Raw genomic sequence first — 21,926 nt, 5'->3', positions numbered from 1 at the left:
TGTGATCACTTTAAGTATATTCGCATTTTGCCTTATAAATGGGATGCCATAATAAGAGTCTGCTTATAATAAAAGTAAAACCATTAAAGTTCAAATATTTAGTAAATTTCTGATACAATATTGTCAACATAACAAGTTAGATTTACAAAATATCATAAAATCTCACATTTAAAAACACAAAAAACCCACTACAAACACTTTGTGCAGCGTAGCAGTCACTTGTTCTGATACCAACCCTAGTGTACAAGTACACTAAGTACAACTGAAATAAAAGCACTGGGGCTGTGCATTTATGAAGCAGAGGTTAACTTAACTGCTAAGTGTCATGAAATAACTCCTCCCCTGTAAAATATTATTCATGGGCTCTTGATATTTTGGCATTTCTTTCATCAAAACAGCCAAAAGGAACACGAAAGCCCGGGATTGTCAAATGTGAACTAGTCAGGACGTCCCAAACACCCGCTCCTGTGTGGTGGCGGCATGGACCTGTCTGTGGTATCTACGTGTATATATTTATAATGTCATAACCTAGCTAACGCTGGCAATAACTAGGTCGGCTATCTTAGCTAAGTCAGTTACACAGACAGATAACATGTACCAAGTTTTAAAGGACGTCCGAAGTAAAAGTGTGCTTAATGTGGATGGAGACGAAACATTGTTTACATGTCAAGGTGACACCTTTAGCTAGAAAACGGCTGTAGCTAGCAGATATTACATTAGCTGCGCTCCGACGGACGTTCGTGTCTTGAGCGGTAGCCGAAGTTTGTGCCTCCCGTTTTTGAATATGCGACTTCTCTGAATCTTTACGCGGCATTTTTTCTTTTGGATAAGAACAAACCAAAGGGATTATTTGAAAAACTTACCGCTGTTGTGTGGATATTTAGGAGATGCTCGGTGACTATCCAACTGACAGTCAACACAGCGTACTGTTTGCTGCACAACGCAGGCGTTTTTACGGCCAAACAAAAATGGATGCCGGAAGTGGATTATCGCCTTTCTCACAAAGTAAATCACGTGGTAAGATGTTCTTCACACATGCTATATGGCTAAATGTATATCTACTAAAAAAAGTTTGTAGTTTGGAAACCAAACAGAGTTGTTCTTTTTCTTGGTGCTGGTGTTTTCAGAGACACAAAGGGTGGATTGAGAGAATTTAATAGCTGTAGACTGCATACCTGTTTTATTTATTTATTTATTTATAGCAGTTATATTTTGATGCAGGCCATGGTGCATGTAAATTATGAGGAATATGTAGGGTAAACGTCCCTATTAGAACAAACCAACAGGGTTTTTTGAAGTTGATTATCACCTTGCTCCTTTCTCCCCTTCTACAGGGCCTCGTCTAATCGTTCCTTTTTTTAAATATAGCCTATAAATTTTATATTTCACAAAATAATGTTCTTCACACATACTATATGGCTAAATATGTATTTACGATTCATTATACAGTAGAATGCAATACAAGTAAAAAGTTTATAGTTTGGCAACCAACCACAGTTGTTCTGTTTCTTGGTGCTGGTGTTTTCAGAGACACTGAGGCTGGACTGAGTTCTGCTCTTTTCAGAATTTATTGGCTGTACACGGGATACATCTTTTATTGATTTATTTATGGCAGTTATTTAATGACGCAGGCCACAGTGCATGTAAGTAATTAGGAATATGTATGTGTTTCAAATTACTCTTGGACAGAAATAGCACTGCAGGCTCTTGGTGTCACCCCAGCTCAGAGTGGAGAATGCTTCCAGAGAAGAACAGCTTTTACAGAGACAGATTTTTACATCCAGTCCATCCATGTTTATATACTGTAAGGTTCTGTACTATTTGTTAAGGTCTCCATTATTCTTAGGTCCTTAAATTATTGAAATCTCTACATTTTAATAGCATTAGCAATGCTTAATGTATTTCATGATTAGAATAAAATAAAAAATATATTTATGCATGAATATAAAATAAATTGTAAATACTAAAAACTATAGTAAGTAAACAGTTTGGAGGTGATATAATTATATTAAAACAGAAAGAATAATTAACCATCAAACTTGGTTTGTAAGGTAAGAGTTTAAAATAGGAAGATGTCCATCTGGGTGTGTTGTCCTTCATGCAAACAACTGACTGCAAATTTACATGTTCTCATGTACCAAAACAAATAATCCAGTACAGTATGTGATTGGTAACGCTCAGAGGAAAACAACAAAGACAGTAAGTCTACATAGTAGTTGGTGCGTATCCCTGTAAATTGTCTTTTTATTAAGATAACTTTGACTCTTGGCTTGCCTTCAAAGCCATGAATGGGAGTCAGTACATCTGGATCCTTAATGGTAAGTCCCAGTTTTTCAAGCTACGTCCTTTATGTATGTCTTTGTAACTATTATTTATATTACTTTTATTATATTTTTAATTGATCTTTTTAAGATATTGTAATTACATTTGATCTAAATAGTTAATGAAGGTAAGTTTCCATTGCCTGATGACCTAAAGCTGCATTATACGCTTGTTTTCTTTTGGTTTTTTTCACCCATTTGTTTTTTGTTAGTTAGGATGTTGGATACCATTTTTAAAGAAGTGATTTTTTTGGGCTCTTTTTAATACCTCTAACTGTGTCACCCAATCCCATAACAGGCATGTCCCTCATGCTGACATCTGGAGGACTGGCAGGTAAACGATCTGTTTTTTTCCCTTAATATATTTTGTTGTTTTTATTGTTTTTGTCTGATAAATATTTGTTTCCTGATAAGGTGTTCTTCTGCAAAATGTGGCCCTGAAACAAAATGCAGTCCAGTCTTCATCGGCCCCATTGGGTCCTGCTGAAAATGCGGTCGATGGGAAAAGAAACCCAAGTTTTGCACAGGGATCCTGTTCCCTCACCAAAGAAGAATCAAATCCCTGGTGGAGGGTAGACCTGCAGAATGTGTACAAAGTTACTGCTGTAATGATAACCAACAGAAATGAACAGGAAAACAAGCTGAACGGTGCTGAAATCTGGATTGGAACCTCGTTGGAGACCAATAACGCCACAAATTTCAGGTGGAAAAAGTTTAAACAAACCTGTTCAATACATCCTCCATTGGTTCGGGGGGAAAGCTATTGCCCTCCTCACTTTGTCTTTTCCTCTCCTCTCCTTTTTCAAACACAGGTGTGGAGTCATCTGTCATATTCCAAAAGGACACACATTCTTCATCTCCTGCAGTTCTATAGAGGGACGTTACGTCACTGTGCTCCTCCACGGAACTGAGAGGGTTCTAAGTCTCTGCGAAGTGGAAGTGTACCCATCGGACTATGGTAACGATACATGTCACATGATGTAGTTAAGTGTTGGAGTTTAAGGACTCTTCAGCTTTGTGCCAAAACTGTTAAAATGAATGTGAACAAGGGCACCTCTTAGTGTTGGGAATTACGGCTCATTGAAGGGAGCCATAAGATCCGAGGTGAGAGAGTGGTCGGACTCGCGAACGTGCCTGCACTCTATTCTCCCGTGTCAACACGCATATTAAAAATTCCGCACAGGAAACAGCAGAATAATGTAGGAACAATTAATGATGTCTGGATATCTCAGTTACGCCTTTGGCACAACTGTTGACATGGAATCAAGGATGTCTAATCAAATTGACATTTTTGAGTTGTTCCCCCGTTGGTCTGTAATTTCCACTCCCCTTTTGTGACTTGGGTTAAACTATATTACTAGAATACTACCTCAATACCTTTAATACAACAAAAATGTGTTCATTTTCTGTTTTTTCTTTCAAGGTAATCTTTTACCCAATTTGGCGCTAAGAGGAGAAGCCACCCAGTCATCAACAAGCTTTTCTGGTGACGCCTCAAGAGCCATCGACGGGAGACGCAATTCATTCTTTGAACATGGGTCCTGTAGCCAAACTAAGATGGACGAGGCCGACCCCTGGTGGAGGTTGGACCTGCTAATAACATATGCAATCGCGACTGTCAAAGTCACCAATAGGGGAGACTGCTGCGCTGAGAGCCTGGATGGAGCCGAGATCCGAATTGGGAACTCATTGGAGAACAACGGAAACAACAACCCCCGGTATGTGGGTCGAGTTTATTTCACAGTTATTACAACAGTCCGTCTTTGCATGATGCAGTTTATTTATTCAGTGACTAACTCCCATTATCCGTTTCACATTAGCATGGAAATCAGCTGTTAACTGTCACTACACAATACAATAAAACTATCAGAGATTGATTTCTTGTTGAAAGAAAATGAAATACATAAATTGTGTCTAATATCTATCTATTGATACTTTTAGCCATATTAGGAGCTCTAGGGATGTCCATATCAGTTGTTAAATTCACCAATTTGGTCCAGTTGGATGCGAGTAAAAGAAAGCAAATATGAAATATCAAGAAGGTGAATTAAAATCTAAAATACAGAGCTTTTAAAATGTTTTTAAAGGAACAGTTCTCCCCTGTAAAAAGCCCCTGTCAGTCACAGCTGGTGTTCTCTGTAATCGATAGAAGCAATAATATTTGAAATTGGCGCCATAGCTGTGGAGAAAGTTGCACAAACAGCTCGTGGTTTCGCCCATTCTACATTCGTACAACACCCAGCGTGCATTGCGCCCCTCCCTCTGAAAGGAACTGAAAGGATCTTCAGGTCTACAGTCTACATTTCAAACCTGATGACTTTGAACGAGACATGACGTCGGATCGATTAGGTGCAGTATTGCATTCTCCCTGGCCTCTGCCTGATTGCACGTTTTACGTAGTCTGGCGGAGGTTTTCCAGCGCCCGTTGGAGAAGCAGAAAGCGTCCTCCAAAGACATAGAGCGTAATAGCATTTTTTTCCTACCATAATGGCGTTAGCTCTCCATGATAGCATGATAGGACTGAGGTTGAAAATCGGCGAACTGGCCCTTAAGGTTTGAGCATATCGATGTTAGCATGCTAATATTAGTATTGCTATGACTCTTGTAGTCCAGTGCAAACTTTAGGAGACTTCTTTAAGAGCTTTTTAATAGAGATAGACCGATATGGTTTTTTCAGGGCCGATACCGATACCGATTATTAGTAGTCAAGGAGGCCGATAACTGATATTTGGAGCCGATATTCATTTGCAGTAAAAGTGAAAATATTGGTGTCAAAATTTTGAATAATACAAACTCCAACACTTAACTTTGTTAGCGCAGGGAGTTCCCAGGGTCAGCAGCATCTCTTATAAAGTTAACTGAAAATTTAAATAAATAAATAAATAAATAACTTCCTGAAGTTTTATTAAGTAAATAAAACAAAGTTAAATAAAATTTGCAAAGAAATGAACTTTTTCTCCTCTCCGCCGTGTGTGTGAGCACTCTGCACTCTTTTATCGGCTGTCGGATAAAAATCAAATAATAATGATAATTTTATAAATAAAATAAATTTAAAAAAGGCCGATGCCGATATGCATCAAAATGCCGTATATCGGCGCCGATAATCGGTCGATCCCTACTTTTTAATGAACCCTTTGCTCTGGATCTTGAATCAAAATGTCTGTAGCAAACTAGTTGGTGATATTTACACCTTATTTTCAAGATAATCTCCAAAAGAGTTTTTGAACTGCCCCACAAGCGTGTAGAAAGCCAATGCTAGGCTAAAATTAGCTTCAGAAGCTGATGTCGTCACTTCAACACCACTCAATTTTCATATTAGCCTCATCTGTTAGTTTGATACTTTTGTGTGAGCATTTTCTTTATATCATGTCAGCCACATGGGAAACACTCACATACACATTCAGTATTACCTGAAATCCCGATAAAAATCTGATGGGAGAAATACGCAGACTCATTTCCAGGTTTATGGACTTCATGTTCTCAAAGCCCAGCAATAACCACAACTACTTTCCCACTCCCTTTACATTCAGGTGTGCTTCCATCTCCCACATCAGAGCAGGTAAAACCTACACATACCACTGCGAGGGAGGCAGCACGGAGGGGCGCTTTGTGAATGTGATTATCCCTGGAAGCAGCAGGTGCCTCACCCTGTGCGAAGTGGAGGTGTATGCTGCCCCAGAAGGTACAACTGTTTCTGAGTGGCCTTGATTTTTAGCAACAAAGCCGTCTGATACTGGTTCATTCCTCTTTTGTTTTTTCACTTTAGTGGAACCTCTTGCAAATGTGGCCTTAGACGGAAAAGCAGTGCAGTCATCAACTGTGTATTGGACAGCTTCTGTTGCAATCAATGGGGACAGAAATGGTGTTTTTACGAAAGAAAGCTGTACCCATACTGCATCGCAGTCCTCTCCCTGGTGGAGAGTGGACTTGTTAGCTGTGCACAGGATCCGTGCTGTCGCTATCTTCAACAGAGAAGATTGTTGTCCTGATAGGCTCATTGGGGCACAGATCCTGATTGGGAACTCACAGTTGTACGACAGCAAAGAAAACTCCAGGTAAGGCAACATATCTCTTTTTCTAACTTTCAAAAGAATTTCACTGCAGCAGCATGAAAAACAATAAAGCACCACCATTTATGTTTCAGAGAAATATTCTCTCAAAGTTAGTAGTAAAGTTTGCACAAGTGGTTAATATGTTTCACATTTTTTTAATATTAAACTGACACATATCTCCATGATGCTTCACCATCAGATGTGGTATCATCTCATCGGTAGCAGGTACATCATCGCACACCTTCCTCTGTGGAGACATGGAAGGTCGCTACGTCTTTGTGGTCATTGAAGGACAAAATAAGTTTCTGACACTGTGTGAAGTGGAGGTTTATGCTTCTTTGCCTGGTATGTCTGTTAATATGGAAATCAATCAGAGAACTAGCTATCATAATGTGTAGCTCTGAATTGAAATGGTTCTACACTGTTTTAAGCTAGCTGTATCAATGCATATTTTGCTACAACTACAATTAAAACAAAGTTTATGGGCGGCCAATAAGACTTTTACTGTTCTACCTTCTCAGCAGCGCCAGAAGCTACAACACTTGCTCCTCCGACTGAGAGCGTGCTGCTCAGTGGCAGGACTGTGACGGTGGTGGGAGAGAGGCTTTGCTGGTCCGATGCTCTGTTCTACTGTAGACGTCACCACTGGGACCTGCTCAGCCTCCGCAGCCAGGAGGAGCAGAGCGAGGTGGAGCAGCTGCTGACCCGCAGCCCTTTCCCCCTCACAGATTTTGTCTGGCTGGGATTGCGCAGGTACTCATAGAGAGCACATGTATAAGTAGATTAAGATAAAATTAAGTTAGACTTTTATGTAAATAAATGTCTGTTAAGTCTCTATCTATCGCTGAATGAGGCAACACAATGGTGGTTGAGCCTATGGCCCACTGATGAAAGCCTTTGCAGCATTACAGACTGGGTGTCTGGTGCGACTTTCAGGAAACAATCACAAGCGGCGCCCAGTTAGTGACGCGTTTTCCATCAGCCAGCAGTGGTTGGTCTACCAGAGAGGGTAGGAGGAGCTAAGCGGCTGCTTTTCCGGTCTCTGCAAGTGTTGCGAGTAAATAGTAATCTACTCTGGCTGAACAAACAAAGAAAAGATCGATGACTACAGATACAACTTCAACAAGAAGTAAAAATCCAAAGAAAAAGAAACAAAGTTGACGCTCAGATGAAGGCAAACCGTCTGAAAATTAAATTAAATTAATATACTTTTTCAACAATATCCTGGGTTATGTTTGCAAAGACTATTTCTGAAGTCCTAAACACTAAAGCAGCTTCAAGGTTCTTAGACGTAACTCGGAGGATTCGTGACAAAAGTCAAAGTGCCCCTCCCTGCTCCTCTTTGTCAAAGCACAGAGGCTTAAGGATTTGAATTTCGCAAATTTGTGCTGGACTTAAAAGACACAGGTTGAAGTCAAATGTTGCGTGTTATTTAAATGTCCTTATTTGCATTGATGCCATTTGAAGACAGACATGCTTGGATGCCACACGAACTCACTGAAATTGGATTATTGATTAGCACAAAATGAATTGACAACAGTTCCCAATCCAACATTTGCTGGCTCTTCTCAAGCGTAAGGATTTCCCACAGTCACATAGAGCTTTTAGAACTGTTGAAGGGCTTTGATCTTTGACCAAACCAAAATTCGGAATAATTAAATTAACTGTCAGTTTAGGCTTAACATTGTAAAGGTTATTTTACCGTGGGACAAAAGCGTTTTGTTAAAGGGTCAGTGTGTCATTTTCATAAAGTTATTGATGACACCTGGGGCTTTAAAGGGAACAGCGTTCGCTTGAACTCAGTTTGAGTGTCCTGGGCATTAGCCAAAACATCACGTTAGCACTCAACTTTAATGTTGGCTCAAATGAAAACAGTTTGTCGTAATACATAAGTCATGGATCACAAGAACTGATAACATAACCAACTTATGTTAGGGAGCTGGCTGTAACTCTGCTACCCTGATCTGGCATTGCTTTCTTCTTAGCGGTCGCTGAAGGAGTACTTTTACTACAAGGTAGTCGGATTATTAGCCCATAGATGATTGAGCTAATGCTATCTATTCAAGACAGTTTTGCTACTTTAGCTAGCAACGTATACAACTTTGCAAGCAATCCAACGTTAGCTAACAAAACTAAACAAAGCTCCCTTATCTCCCCTAATCTTACTACTCATGTTGACTGTGTAGCTAGATGAGCTTCACTAGATAAACCTTTTGTGCTTTGTGTTGGATGCCAGTTGTTTGTGGATGTTAGCATACTTCAATTCCTAAGCTAACATTAGCACTGTTAGAGCTGAATAAAGGCAAGATTTGGAAGCTTGCATCATTTCAATTCAAACCTCCAAATATGACCTTAAACCTGTTTATGAATCCATTTGGCAGAAAAATAATGGAGGACAGGTGGTTCTGGATGTCTGGCGAGTCCATGACATTCACCAAATGGTCGGACAAATTAACCCCTGAACATGCGAACCACCCCTGCGGAGGGATAGACGGAGGAGAGCACTTCCTGTGGAAGGACCAGCCTTGCCAGGAGCATCTCAACTTCATCTGTCAGTCAGGTAGGGGCAACGCCGCGCATCCTTGCATGTGTGCTCATGTTGTTCTTCACCAGAATAACTTTCCCTTTTGTTTCTAGGTGCTGGGGACGGAGCAGAAAAAGTGTATTTCTACAGCAGCCGCCAAGACACAAGTTCTTTGTAAGGGTTATATTGGAACCTGTGGAGGAGCATTACAGTCAAGATAGAGAAAAAGATTTTATTACGTTTTGCATTTTGGGAATAAAGATGAAATGTCGGGAACAAAGCTGAACTTCCGATATTAGTTTAATGCAAAAGAAATGAGTGACAGCGAGATCGAACAGTGCCTGATGGCATGCCACGGCGTGTGCCGGTAGTTCAGCGGGGGTAGTAATCAACCATACCTTCATGACACATGGAAGACGGACGAGAGAATCTTATACATTCCTTTATTTACATGTTCCACTTGCGTTGTCAATAAGACAAAAAATGTTTACATTTACGGCAGTAAATGTCGTAAAGCAAGACCACGGGTAAACATTTCATATGCATGCTGGGGCTGGAACACGGGTGGTACTGCTGAGCTTCATCCAAAAGATAACTGGACTTGGTTGAAATTCTCCCTTTTGGATTCATCTTAGAATGACCATGACCTGAATGACTGAGAACCCTCACAGACATGGGCGGTACTGGTGTGATCAGTCTGATAGAGAGGCCCTCCACTTTCGAGCCTTTGGAAGACAAGTGGCATATGACTGAGGGGATCAGCATGCCAGTCTAACAATCTGCACATGTCGCTGGCCCCCTAGTGGCATGCCGCTGAACTACCGGCACACGCAGAGGCACATACCGCGGAATGCCATCGGCCACTTTTCCGTCTCTGCACTACTGAAAGAAATGTCAAAAAATTGTCCTACTCCAGATTTATTTGACTTTTTACAAGGCAAAAGCAGAAAAGTTCAACTTTATTCCCAAGGTCTTAACTTAAAAAACATAATCTCACTCCTGTCATTTTCTCCCTTTATGCCCGGCCCTAATACTCCTTACTCTATACTACAAAAAAAAACATTGTTTCTTTGAGTTAGAGGAAGCAGTTTAAACTCTCACTTCTTGTATCATGTCGACTGGCGTATTTATTCTGTGATGCATCGAATGTGATTTCTAATTACCATGAACCCATATTCACTGAGTTGAAATCACCGTGAACCACTGCTCTACATATTTAAAGACCTTATTATCTATAATCACTATCGTATAAACCTCAGTAGACTTGCATACCTACATAATACTTCCCTCAATAGGTTTTATGTGTGTTTTATCACTCTGTAAGTTGTATAGTACACCTCGCTGAAATGCTCCTTAGATTTCAGCTGGTTTAGAATATCAATATCAATAGTAATGTTCATTACATCTATACAGTTTGACACTGCTGCACGTTTCTTCTGTAACTGGTTGGCTGGCCATGAGAATAAATCCATTTCTAAATCGTGCTTGTGGGTAATAATATGCTAAAATATGCAAGTAGTCCCTTTTGTAGGCAGTGTACGTAAAGCTTATCGTAAGAGTATCGCACATGTATCGCTAATGAACCAGAGATCGGAATAAATCAGGAATTTCTCAACCAGTTGTGGCCTCATGAATGTTAAACTGTGGACGTTTATGATCTACCTGCTCAGGTTGTACACCTTCCCTTTTCTCCTGTAATAATCGTCCCCGTCAAATCTTTTCACTTATCAAAGATAATTCAAAGGCATAAACGGTATGAAAAGAACCGCCAGGACGTATTATCTCTAATTATGTGTTGCACAACGTTAGGCGTGGCACAATCCTGCAGGTTACGCAGTGCCAAGGAGAGTGTGAGAAATGACTGTGATCATAACAGAATGTGACATTAGAGATGCAGGAGGGACAGACACACCCAGAGGCAGGGCTGGGTGGGGAGTTACCTGGTTTGTTTGTGTGTGTGTGTGTGTGCTAAGCCCCAACTTAAACCCAGCATCGAAACTTTCTCTACCACACTGTTCATTATGCATTGTATTCTATTTCAAACTTGATAGACAGGTATCCCCAATCTACCAACATACCTTTTAAATATTCACCTACATATTTTTCTCAGTCTTCTTTATGTTTAACTACAAACGTTTAAAAACCCGACATAATATAAAGAAATGTTGTCACTTCCTGTTGGAATTGGACTAAAAAACATCCCGTTCTCCATCATATTTAGTGATATTATAATAATTTTAATGCAATTTACAAAATGAAGTGATTACTAGACAAAGGGGGCTGCTAAGAGTGCATCACCTCTGTTACCTCTTCTACTGTTTCATTATTGCATTATCATACAATAAACACAGGGAGGCGCTGTTTAGCTGTCATAGTGGATGGACAACTCGTCTATAAACCAAGCATTGGGTTTATATTTAGGAGTGGTAAAGCAACCCGTGTGGCACCGTTATGGGGCAGTAAAAGACTTCAGAAATGGTGAGTAATATCAGTTTGAGCCAAAAACGTGACTGTATGATCATATGTTTGGAAAAAGTAAGTTTCAATCGTCATAATAGAAACAAGCCTCCACTGCAGCTCTACTAGATGGCATCAACACGTGACTTACATGGGTTTATTTGAAGCATAGTGATTGTGGTGCATTTCAACTTCTGTCCCCTTTAATGAGAAAATGGCAGCTATTATGCAAAGTTAGGGAGTTTAAAGAAAATTAAGTGGAGCAATTCCAAATCTGTGATTACATACTTTTAAAGCCGTGGTTCTCAACTGGTGGGTCGGGACCCAAAAGTGGGTCGCAGAGATGTTTTCAGATGTGTGCTTGAAAAAACTAAACTAAAAGTCTATGCTGCGCTTTTATTTTGAAAGGCATGTTTCCTCTGACATGCGTGCAGTTGTAGTGTAGTGTAGTTCATTCACACTCCTTGTATCCACTGATTGGGTAATCCCAGCTACAGTTACATTTACATTCTTAAAACTTGATGAGCCCGACAGCAGTTGCATTTTTGTTGCACTTTTTTAGTTTCTGTCTGTTGAAAAAAGGCTGTTACTTTGATTAATTGTAGAGTGAATATTTTCCTTGCACTGCAGCCTGCTGGTCATTTTGCTCGACTATCATACTGTTGTGTTCTGTGATGTTGACACACTGTGATGTTTCGTCCGTGTCCCGGTCCTTACTGCACCATTTTTTATTAAATACATTTGATTGGTTGAAAAATTGCAGAAATTTGGGTCGTGATTTGCCATTAAGGAGGTGGTGGGTCCTGAGGCTAGACCAGCTGAGAACCACTGCCTTAAAGGGATACATAACATGGTCAGGTTTGTAACTAAATAATTCACATGAGAGGAAACACTGAATCTTAAAATTTATATTTTAGTTTAGTTGCTGCATAATATAAATAACATTCACAGACATTTTTAAACCACTACATAATGTTTTAAATCAGGCTTTTGGGTGATTAACCTGATTGGACACTGAAGCCTTAAAGCTTGGCTAACATAGCATTAGCAAATAGCCAAAAGCTCTAATGACATTTGTAATGGCGAGTTCAAAGCGAGTGACTTCAGATATAATTGTTTTTACTGATCTGGGAAGCTGTCAGAAGTCTAAGAAAATAACCCCTGATGACATCATCAATTAGTGACATCATCATGTTTATTCTGGCTGGGTGCGGACACATTCTTAACAGAAAGCGTGTGCTACATGTCACAAAGAGTGTGACGACTCAGGAAATATTATGTAAGAAGTGTCTGACAAAAACTGATATTGAGATGCATTATGGGAAATGTAGGATCTGGCATGTTTTTGGCCCTCCAAAGATAATAGGGACAAAAAAGTAAATATATTTGGACTTCTATTGTAATAATCTTGACCACTGTTTATTAAATGTTACTCTTACATGTTCCCAAATGTTGTGGAAGTGAAATACTAAATCGCGTAAGGTGCCCTTTAACCTGTTTAAGGTCAGATGGGAGCCAAAAGGACAGTAAAAATATACTTTATTAAGTCAGTTAACTCTTCTTAAAAGCAGTCTTTTAGCTTGTTAAATAGTAACAGTATACCGTTATGAGACATTTTGGAGCATATTTACACGAAACATGCGCAAACAGACACATTTCAGCCGTTTTTATTCCAGAATTTATAATAATTGCCCCAACGCCTTTCATCAAACGAAGTTTAATTGCGTCTAAACTCCCACTGAGTTTAAAGAAAGCACAATCTCACTAATAGCCAACAATAAAAAATCCGAGTTTCTTTGCTATTACGCTTGGGTGGGGTAACGGCTTTTCATTGTCTATTCATTTAAGTTACTCTATGGGGGCGAGTGGAAAGTTTGAGTGCCGAGAGGGACTGTAGTGCTCTTGTTAGGTGAGAGGGGGGAGGAAAAGGGGAGGGGAGGTGGGAGTTGCGTGGGACTGCCGGGCAAACGGAGAGAGGAGGGAAAAAAACATGCTTGGACATTCCCAGGCTGCGGAATACAGCAGAGAGTGAGACGGAGAGGAGGAGGAGGACTGTTTTTACGCACCGGATTCTCCACCAAAAAGTCAGATCCTAACAGCAGAAAATCAGTTACAGGGGGAGGTAATGGAGGCTGCTTGATAATAAGTGAGAGGGGAACGTTTTTTTTTGCGGAGAATGCGGAGAGGAAGCACATGCAGGAAAGGAGCTGAGGACTATGTAGGAATTCCTGACTAAAATCATGGTAAGTCCCTTTTCCTGAAGCTATGGAGAACTTGTGTTGAGTGAAAATGCTACAAACCTTTCTTGTAAGGACATGACACTACTTTCTAAGCTTTTAAAACACCTTAAATGACCCTAAGTGCTTGTACGCAAAGCTAATGTTTGGGTTTTTTAAGCCCTATGAAAGTTCTGTTTTTAAGATCAGCACATGAACTTTAACATTTTCCCAACAGCCAGATTTCCACAGATGCTCCAAAAACACTTTCCCATACTTAACTTTAATAATCTTCTCACAAAGGCATGCACTTGATTTTGGAAGATCTTTAGTCAGCACTTGTAAATCCCAGTGGCTGCAAATCAGACTGACATGATTTAAGTCGTGTGACGTTTGCTGAGTTCTGTGGCTGGCTTGCAGAGGGAATCACAAGAGAAAAAGAGCTCTCTGTTGCATCTCTTGGGATTCTGTTTACCATCCCCACCCACTCATGGTGTGATCAGTGACATGCGGAGGCAGAGAGACAGACAGCAGAGTCATTCAGGCAGACACATGCACACATAAGGGGCGATAAATCAAATGAAGACAGAAAGAAATTAAAGAAAGGTTATATTCTCGCTTCTGTGCATTGGGTATGGGTGGAGCAGTTTGGCAGGGAGAGGAAGAGAGAGAGCTGGAGTGGGAAAGAGCGGAATAAAAGAGGAGGGTAGGGTTACTTTTTATTTTAGGAGACTTGGACGGGAGCAACAGTGGTTTTCGGTGATGCCGCATTTTCCACATTGGACCTGGGAGAAAAGAGAAAGAGAAGGGGAACAAGGGATGGCACGCACTTCAGGGAAGGAAGAACGTGTGCACTACAGTTTTATCTTCACCAACAACAAGTTGGGAAAGTTTGAGGCGGAAAACAGCAACAGATGTACGCACAAGGACACACATCAAAGTCATAATTGATGACTCATTAAACTTTTTATGCTCAAAGCAGTGGATGTAACACTTGAACAGAGCTGTGAGCTAGTAAACAACCCTCCAAACAAGATGAGCACAGATACTCACTCAGGGAAACATGGCTGCTTACACATACACTTAGGTGTTAGAATGTATCAGCAATGCACGCAGAGTTGCCTTGAATATAAAGATATGCAGCAGATGCTGTTTCCATTCCCTCTGTCTGGTGAGCTCTGGTTTTAAAACAGTTATAGGACGTACCCGTCCTCACGTCTGCTCAGCTCACAGACTGAGAAAACAGTTACAGCAATGTATCCTCTGTGTTTGTTTTAACCTGCTCCAGAGTACCAGGCAGGTGGAGATAACGGCTCTAGAACAATCCAGCAGCAATGTTGTCAATCAGAGGAGTTTCCTGTGATTGTCTCTGTCAAATGTTTTATTGGAATCTTTATTGGGCATCCTAGTATTGTTTTTTTGTTTTTACTTGTCATCGTGTGTTCATCTAATTTTCCCCTGTACTCTCTTCCTATGCTACAGGAGCCATTTTAGCGTCAGCTCACTGTTTTGGATTTGAGGGCCACAAGTTTACTGTTCTGGTTTAGTCCTCATTGCTCCCGCTTTGTATTTCGCTTGGTGTTGATGGAAACACTCCGATAAACGAACTGTACTCCAAACAGTAAAGTTAGCACCTAGCTACAGTTAGCTTCTTTGGTGGATTAGACAAACTCACAGCTAGAAGGAGAGCGTATAGTTCAGCGTGGCCAGAGCTACACCTCTAAGTTTTTGTTGTCCAAATTAGTTGGCGAAACGATCGGCCTGTTTACCACCGCCTTTATTCTGTGACTACTCGCATCTCTTGGAATTCCTCGTTGCTATCCTATCCTACTCACGAATGTTCGCAATTAATTTAGCAAATATTATTCTAACTAACAGAAGTGATAGTCCAAACAATGACAATACCATGCTCTAACAAACTTGAAATGTTCCTAAGTTTTAGCTAGGCTACTGGCTAGGCTAGCTTACATTGTAGCTGTGTCCCAATCCAGGGGCTGCAGCCTTCGAAGGCCGATCACAGTAAAAGTTTTTGGTTTCAACTCAATCGAACAGCTAGCGTTACACATGTTGAATAAAAGGAAAGGGCCCTTGAAACAAATTATCTTTAAAATAACAGGTTAAATTACGTGACATTAGTTTTGCTAGCTAGTTAGCCTGCTAGCTACCTGTTGCTAGGCGACAGGAGCGGCGTTTGGTGAGGTAAGGGTAAGGAAAAGAACAGCTGGTGACGCAAACAAGAAATCCTCTGTAGACCAGACCGTTTCAGTTCGGCTTTAGCAGTCTACTCAGGCTACGAGTGACTCATCCTCCGTAGACCGCCTCCTTCGAAGGCTGCAGCCCCTGAATTGGGACACAGCTAATGTGTATCGATGCGACGGAGCAGCTAAGCTAGCAAGCTAACATTCTGGTTAGCCTGACAAAGCCTCAGCTAGATTACCTCAGGATATCTCACACACAAGAAAGACCGATTACACCAACACATGTGACCAATGCCATGCAAATTATACACACTACTGAAATAGTAGACAAGAAAGGGAGGCATAATGTAACATGAAATCTCATCTGCTGTGAAACTTGTCTTCTTCTCTATGCAGCGACAGACTGAAGCACTTAAGTAGTCTAAAACAATCTGTAAAAACCCCCGCCAAGCTGTCTGACCTACTGTAGGTCAGGTTAGATTATACATGAAGATTTAGAAGAGGAAATCAGTCTCAGGCCTCTCGTCTTTCTTCCTCTCCATCCTCCCTTTCCTTTGTCTGTCTGCCTCTTACTTTTTCCTGCCTCCTCTCGTCCTCTCTGTTCCTTTTTTCCCTGTCTGCATCCTTTTCATATTTTCCTCTAATCATGTCATCTTCTGTCACCCCCACCTTCTCTGAGCTTTCTCCTCTAGCTGTCTTCCTCTCTTTCTCTGTTCTTGCTGTACTGTAGGGGTCGACATCTGGTTTCTATCATGGTCGCTGCTGCTCTTGTTTCCCATCGATCTCTCCCACTGGTCAGCCTCCTCCTCTTTCTTTCCTCTTTCCCTTTTTTTTTGTCCGAACTTTTGGTCTCTGTTGGGTTGTCTGGTTCTCTCAATGTTTCCCTGATTGCTTCAGTCTTGTTTTCAAAGACCATTTTCTCTATCTTCTATTTCTTGACACATCTCTTTCTCTCTCAGTTTTTCCCTCTGTGCCAACCATCTGTTTGGAATTCAACCGCTGCCTCTTCCTTTTCAGTCTGCTTACAGGAGAGAAAGGCAGGAAGTCTGACGCAAGAATGGTGACATACCCTGATTTCGTACTGCGTCTGTATTTGACACAAACAGGGGGATGCACACTCATGCACAGTGCACTGTGTGTCCTTACTGGCACTCCACGTGCTTCATGAACACATTTTCCCATGACTTTATGACCACAGTCTGGGAATAACAGTTGACAAAGTGAGTTAGATGTCAACCGCTGGTTTGTGGCTGGTAGTTCTGAAGACTGAAAATATACACTTGCCGCCCATGTTGTTATTGTAACCACAACAGCCAGCAGGTAAAACATGGAGCCAAGGTTGAGCAGGTTAAAGTTGTTTTAAAGCTGTTTTCTTGTGAATTGCACCAACTTAGACGATACTTTATACCAAGAGGTTACTTTTTTTCATCGCCTACCCCAATAAGTTGTCCAAAACAACAAAGAATCAACCATTTATCACAGTGAAACTTAACATTTGTAGAAATATAACACTGCATATATCCTGTCGAATCAATTTACCCCAAAATTACTCACCAGTCATTATCTTAAAGGGGGGTATTATGCTAATTTCAAGCTTCATATTTCACTCTGTAACACCTGTGAAGTAGCTTAGCATAATTTACAGTTTAAAAACCTCCTCTGTGCAGGCCCTCGTACAGCCTCTGCCTGAAACCAGTCAGCTCTGTCCCTTTAAGAAACCCCGCCCCTAATAGCCCGCTCTCTTCTGATTGGCCAGCTTTGTGACGCCACAAAGTGCACCGTGTAGAAAAAACTGTGTGAAACCCGGCGTTCACAGCAGCCTGCAGACTAAGCTGAGAAGCCTGGGGATTACTCCAACATACTTTTACCTGGAGAACTTCACCCACGTTTAGTACGGACAGCCAACATTGTATCATTATATATATGTCTTAAAATGCGAAACAGCATGGTACCCCCTCTTTAAAAAGCTATTTCAAGATTCACTATTTTGATTGGTTATTAAATTGTTCATAATCTTAAAGAAGGGACATTTTTCTCCTACCCATAAAGGAGCACTTCACAGTGAAACTGCACATAGGTCTAAGTGTAAAACTTAGCATAGCACAATGTACTTTGTAAAAAACATCAACAATTTGACCCTTAACAGTACACACAACACGGTTAAAGTATCACGTATCATAACAACAAGTATATGAACATTTTCAACATATCAAAAAAATCCCACGCTTTGCTGGTTAAAGCTATTCTTAGCATGCCTAAGAAGATCTGCCATGTTTCTTGTCAGGCTCCTAATTGAGATCTGTTCTCCATCATCGCTAGAGTTTGCTTTTATGTGGTGATAACGTGTGTACAGCTGCTTTTCCAAAGCACTCTCGAGCGTGTGCCAGGAGAATATTCTGGAATATCTGAGGTCAATAATGTGTCTATTCCAGATTCATTTTCATTACATTCTCTTACATATGTGTAGGGTTGTCCAAAGTAACTTACAATAAAGAAGTGCACTAGCTTTAAGTATCTGAAATAGGAGTAACTGAGTAGTCCTTTTAAGAGGAGGCACCAGGTTTAATATGAGAGTCTCCTTCTGTCTTGGAGTCTAAAAAGGAAATCTCATTTACAAATGTCACAAGGGCTGCTTTGTTTCACGTGCATGTAGTGGTATGTGATCAAACAGAACAGTAACTAATTGCATTAGATGCACTGTAAGATATAGGTTAGAGAGAAGTGAGGCATACTTTGACTTCACTTGAGCCAGACAAGACATGATAGCATCTTTTTACTGGAATACGAGCTATATTCAGACTTTTATATGGATTTTGTGGTTTGGTGGAAAAGCAGCATTACTTTTAGACATCATTCAAAGTGCTTTTGAGTGATTGTACTTACAGACTGAAGTTCATTCAGGGTATATCCTGTTGAAAGCTGTACAGGCATGCCAACAGAGACACGGTGCTGTGGGGAAAAATGAAGGGAAACGAGCTGGTGGCACAAAATTGTACATCACACATCCAAACCAAATATTGTTGAAGGATAGCTAGCTTGTTTCTAAATAAGCTAGCTATCTGCCAGTCTCAGTATGAACAGAAATGATAGTAAAATTAAAGAAATCAGCAATGCTAATTAGCTATTAAGTGCAAAATATGATCACTAAATAAACTAGCTATCTGCCAGTCTCAGTATGAACAAAAATGATAGTAAAATTTAAGAAATCAGCAATTCTAATTAGCTAATAAGTATAATTTCTTGACCCTAAATGTCTGCCAGTCTTAGTATGAACAAAAATGTTGGTAAAATTGTTCAATCAACAATGCTAATAGGCTAATAAGTACAATATGTTGCCACTAAATAAGCTAGCTATCTGTCAGTCTTAATAGGCTTATAAACAGAAAATGTTGGTAAAATTATTCATAATCAACAATGCTAAGGAACAATATAAAATGTTGATTTTGCCATCAACCATGCTTATAAGCTAATAAGCACAATATATGGTCACTAAATGAGCTACCTATCTGCTAGTCACAATATGAACCAGAAATGTTGGTGTAATTGTTTTAATCAACAGTGCTAATAAGCCAATTAGTTCAATATCTTGCCACTAAAATAAGCTAGCTACCTGCCAGTCTCAGTATAAACAAAATTACATTGTCACTAAATAAGCTATATCGTCTTAATAGGCCTATAGACAGAAAATGTTGGTCAAATTATAGAAATAAGCAATGCTAATAAGCTAATTATATAAACGTGTGCTTTATAGGACAGCTTTCTAACCTAAGTGGACTATTTGTACCTAAATCTAAAAATAAAGCTCTGAGTGGTTCATTGAAATTTGCCCTGTCACAAGCCACATACTCCTGAGGGGTTTTCTTTGGCTCAGTTGCTCTTATTCAACTTTGTCTTGAGACTGTGTTGAAACTACAGAAGCTTCCAAACAATTCTACTGGCTGTCTAATGACACAGAAAGAGTCTTGTCTTTGAGAAAACAGACATGACATCAGAGGACGTTCATTGTTATGGTTTAGTTTTTGGTTTAATTTACTGTTGTGTTGAGTTAACTAAAGTGTTGTGGGATGCTTTAAAGGGGATTTAGTCTAAGAGGAAGTTCCTGCTGGCTCGCCTTGCAATCCCCCGAACCCCCCTGCTGGGCTTTTACTAGACTCAATATGTTCTGTCAGTGAGCCAAGAGGCTCTTTTACCACCATTACACCTATTACAACATGCTCCCAGACAGACTGCTGCTTACTGTGGTAAGCCCACTTAGACACCTCCTTCTGTATACATGATGTATATGTCTTTACACAAACATTTATATTATTAGTTTATGTCTTTCTTTTTAAATAGTCTACAATGTATGTTCTCCATGTGGCAAAGTGTTGATCCAGGAGGTTTCATGTCATCTTCAACATGTGGTAATCAGTCGAAACAGAACCTAAATAACAATAGAAGTCCACGTTCTAGCTACAGTTGTGAAAGAATCCAATCCAACTTCATTTGTAAAGCACTTTAAAACAACCACAGAGGACCAACGTGCTGTACAGAAGAATAAAATACATAAAAAAGGAGAATATCTTTAAATAGTGACAGAAAATGTAACATGTTTCAAGATGCCTTGATCCAACATAATGACTCTTAAAAAGGTTAATTACATGGAAACTTGTACATGCCAACCATGTTGTACAGTTTAAACTTCTTAAAGAAGGATTTGCACTTGAACATGAACATGTGCAGTTTCCAAAGAAAAAAAACCCTCATGGTGATTTAGTGGTTTCATAAAGTAAACAGCCAACAGACTCACATGACCCGAACGCAGAATTAGAGAACATTTATATAAGTTTTGTATTTTTTTTCCTCCAAATTGCTGTAAAGCTCCCATCCCAACGTCTCTGTTACTATGGAAAAAAAATGAAGCTGCCTGAGTCTGAGCCCAGCCGTGCCACTCGGCTGCTGTTGGTGCCATGTGAGCTGAAGTCACAGTTGAAAAATTTGCTCCGCAGCCAAGAGGACGGATAGGAAACAGAACCGAACATCTCCTGTGTATAACCTTGAGCAACCTCAGCAGAGCGGGTCTCCGGGCAGAATTGTACTCGTGTAACCAATTTGACTTTAATGTAGAAGCAAAACTATGTAAGAAGAGTTGTTCCTACACCTTCCTCATACTGATTCCCAAAGCTAGACCTGAGTTTAGGCTGATACCAAGTACCCCTCAGATACTTGAGCTAATAGCTATTTTGATAGCTGTACGGATGTTTGTATGGCCTAGCTCAGGACAACAAAGGAATCCTAACCGAAAAACAAGCTGGGCACCCAGAAACAAGCTAAGCTAGCATTAGCAGCAGCTCCGAAACGTGTTGGAGAAACACGGCTTTTTCGCCTGAAACTGCTTGAGTTTATGTTGTACCAAGTTTTGATTATCTTTACTTTTGTTTTCAAAAGAACACAGCGTTTAAATATGTGGTGGAAAAACACAGATTATTGACATATTTGCTAGCTTACGCCTAACATTCCACTCTCTAGCATTAGCACTGTTGATGTTTGCTAACGTCATGGGTTAGCTTTGAAAAAATCAGTTCTTCTTTGCCGCTCTAAAACTTGTTGCTTTATCGTTGCTGTGTCGGTTACTGTTTTGGAGAAGAAGAAACAAGTCAAGTTTTGGAAGGGGAAGTAAATGATGGTGTTGGATTGGTGCATTTACTTATACTCGCAGATACCCAACACAGCATTTTAGGATGTATCTGATGTATTTCAGTTACTGGTGTTGTGGTCCAACAACTGTACAAGTCTCAGACTTCTTCTCTTTAGTTTTCAGTCCCCCAGTGGCCATTGCCTTATTTTCTGTTACATAATCTTGCATTTTCCCAGCCCTCTCTCTTCGAGACTCGGGTCAAAAACAATTGGGAGTAATCTTTGACATTTGTTTCAACTTCAGTTTGAATATCTGACTGTTGAATTGATTTAGGCACAACAAAAGTTGCATAAGTTGTTAAAAAACAAGAGTTGGTCTCAGAGACATTTGTGGTTGTAATACTCATTCTATCCTCCTCTGTGGCTAACCACAACCCTCCCTCTGTACACAAAAACAAGCCAAAAAATAATTCCCAAATATTGTTGAACCTTCTTCCATAAACCCCTCGAACCACCGACAACTCATTCCCTCCTGGCTTCTG

The 21,926-nt window shown here is 40.2% G+C and overlaps 2 protein-coding genes across 2 annotated transcripts in view; both read left to right on the top strand.

Annotated features, from left to right (window-relative positions):
* The first annotated feature begins 2,284 nt into the window (after positions 1 to 2,284).
* Positions 2,285 to 9,075, top strand: LOC138601202 (uncharacterized). Its single transcript, XM_069672782.1, has 11 exons — positions 2,285 to 2,318; positions 2,620 to 2,655; positions 2,736 to 3,024; positions 3,134 to 3,276; positions 3,757 to 4,039; positions 5,852 to 6,003; positions 6,088 to 6,376; positions 6,573 to 6,718; positions 6,895 to 7,126; positions 8,755 to 8,933; positions 9,011 to 9,075. Exons 1-11 carry the CDS (start codon positions 2,285 to 2,287, stop codon positions 9,073 to 9,075), a joined length of 1,848 nt encoding a protein of 615 aa, XP_069528883.1.
* A 4,298-nt stretch (positions 9,076 to 13,373) lies between these two features.
* arhgef40 (Rho guanine nucleotide exchange factor (GEF) 40) overlaps positions 13,374 to 21,926 on the top strand; it is a 45,284-nt gene continuing 36,731 nt past the window's right edge. Inside the window, exon 1 of the mRNA XM_069672676.1 lies at positions 13,374 to 13,597. Within this exon, the coding sequence (XP_069528777.1) occupies positions 13,595 to 13,597 (3 nt within the window). The 5' untranslated portion in view covers positions 13,374 to 13,594. The remainder of the gene's footprint in view (positions 13,598 to 21,926) is intronic.

This window comes from Semicossyphus pulcher, unplaced genomic scaffold (assembly GCF_022749685.1).
Source record: "Semicossyphus pulcher isolate SPU_LCO1_2020_fin unplaced genomic scaffold, fSemPul1.0.p SCAF_21, whole genome shotgun sequence".
NCBI classification, from domain to species: domain Eukaryota; kingdom Metazoa; phylum Chordata; class Actinopteri; order Labriformes; family Labridae; genus Semicossyphus; species Semicossyphus pulcher.
The sequence above is the reverse complement of the archived record's forward strand: the minus strand, read 5'-3'. Positions and strand labels throughout refer to the sequence as shown.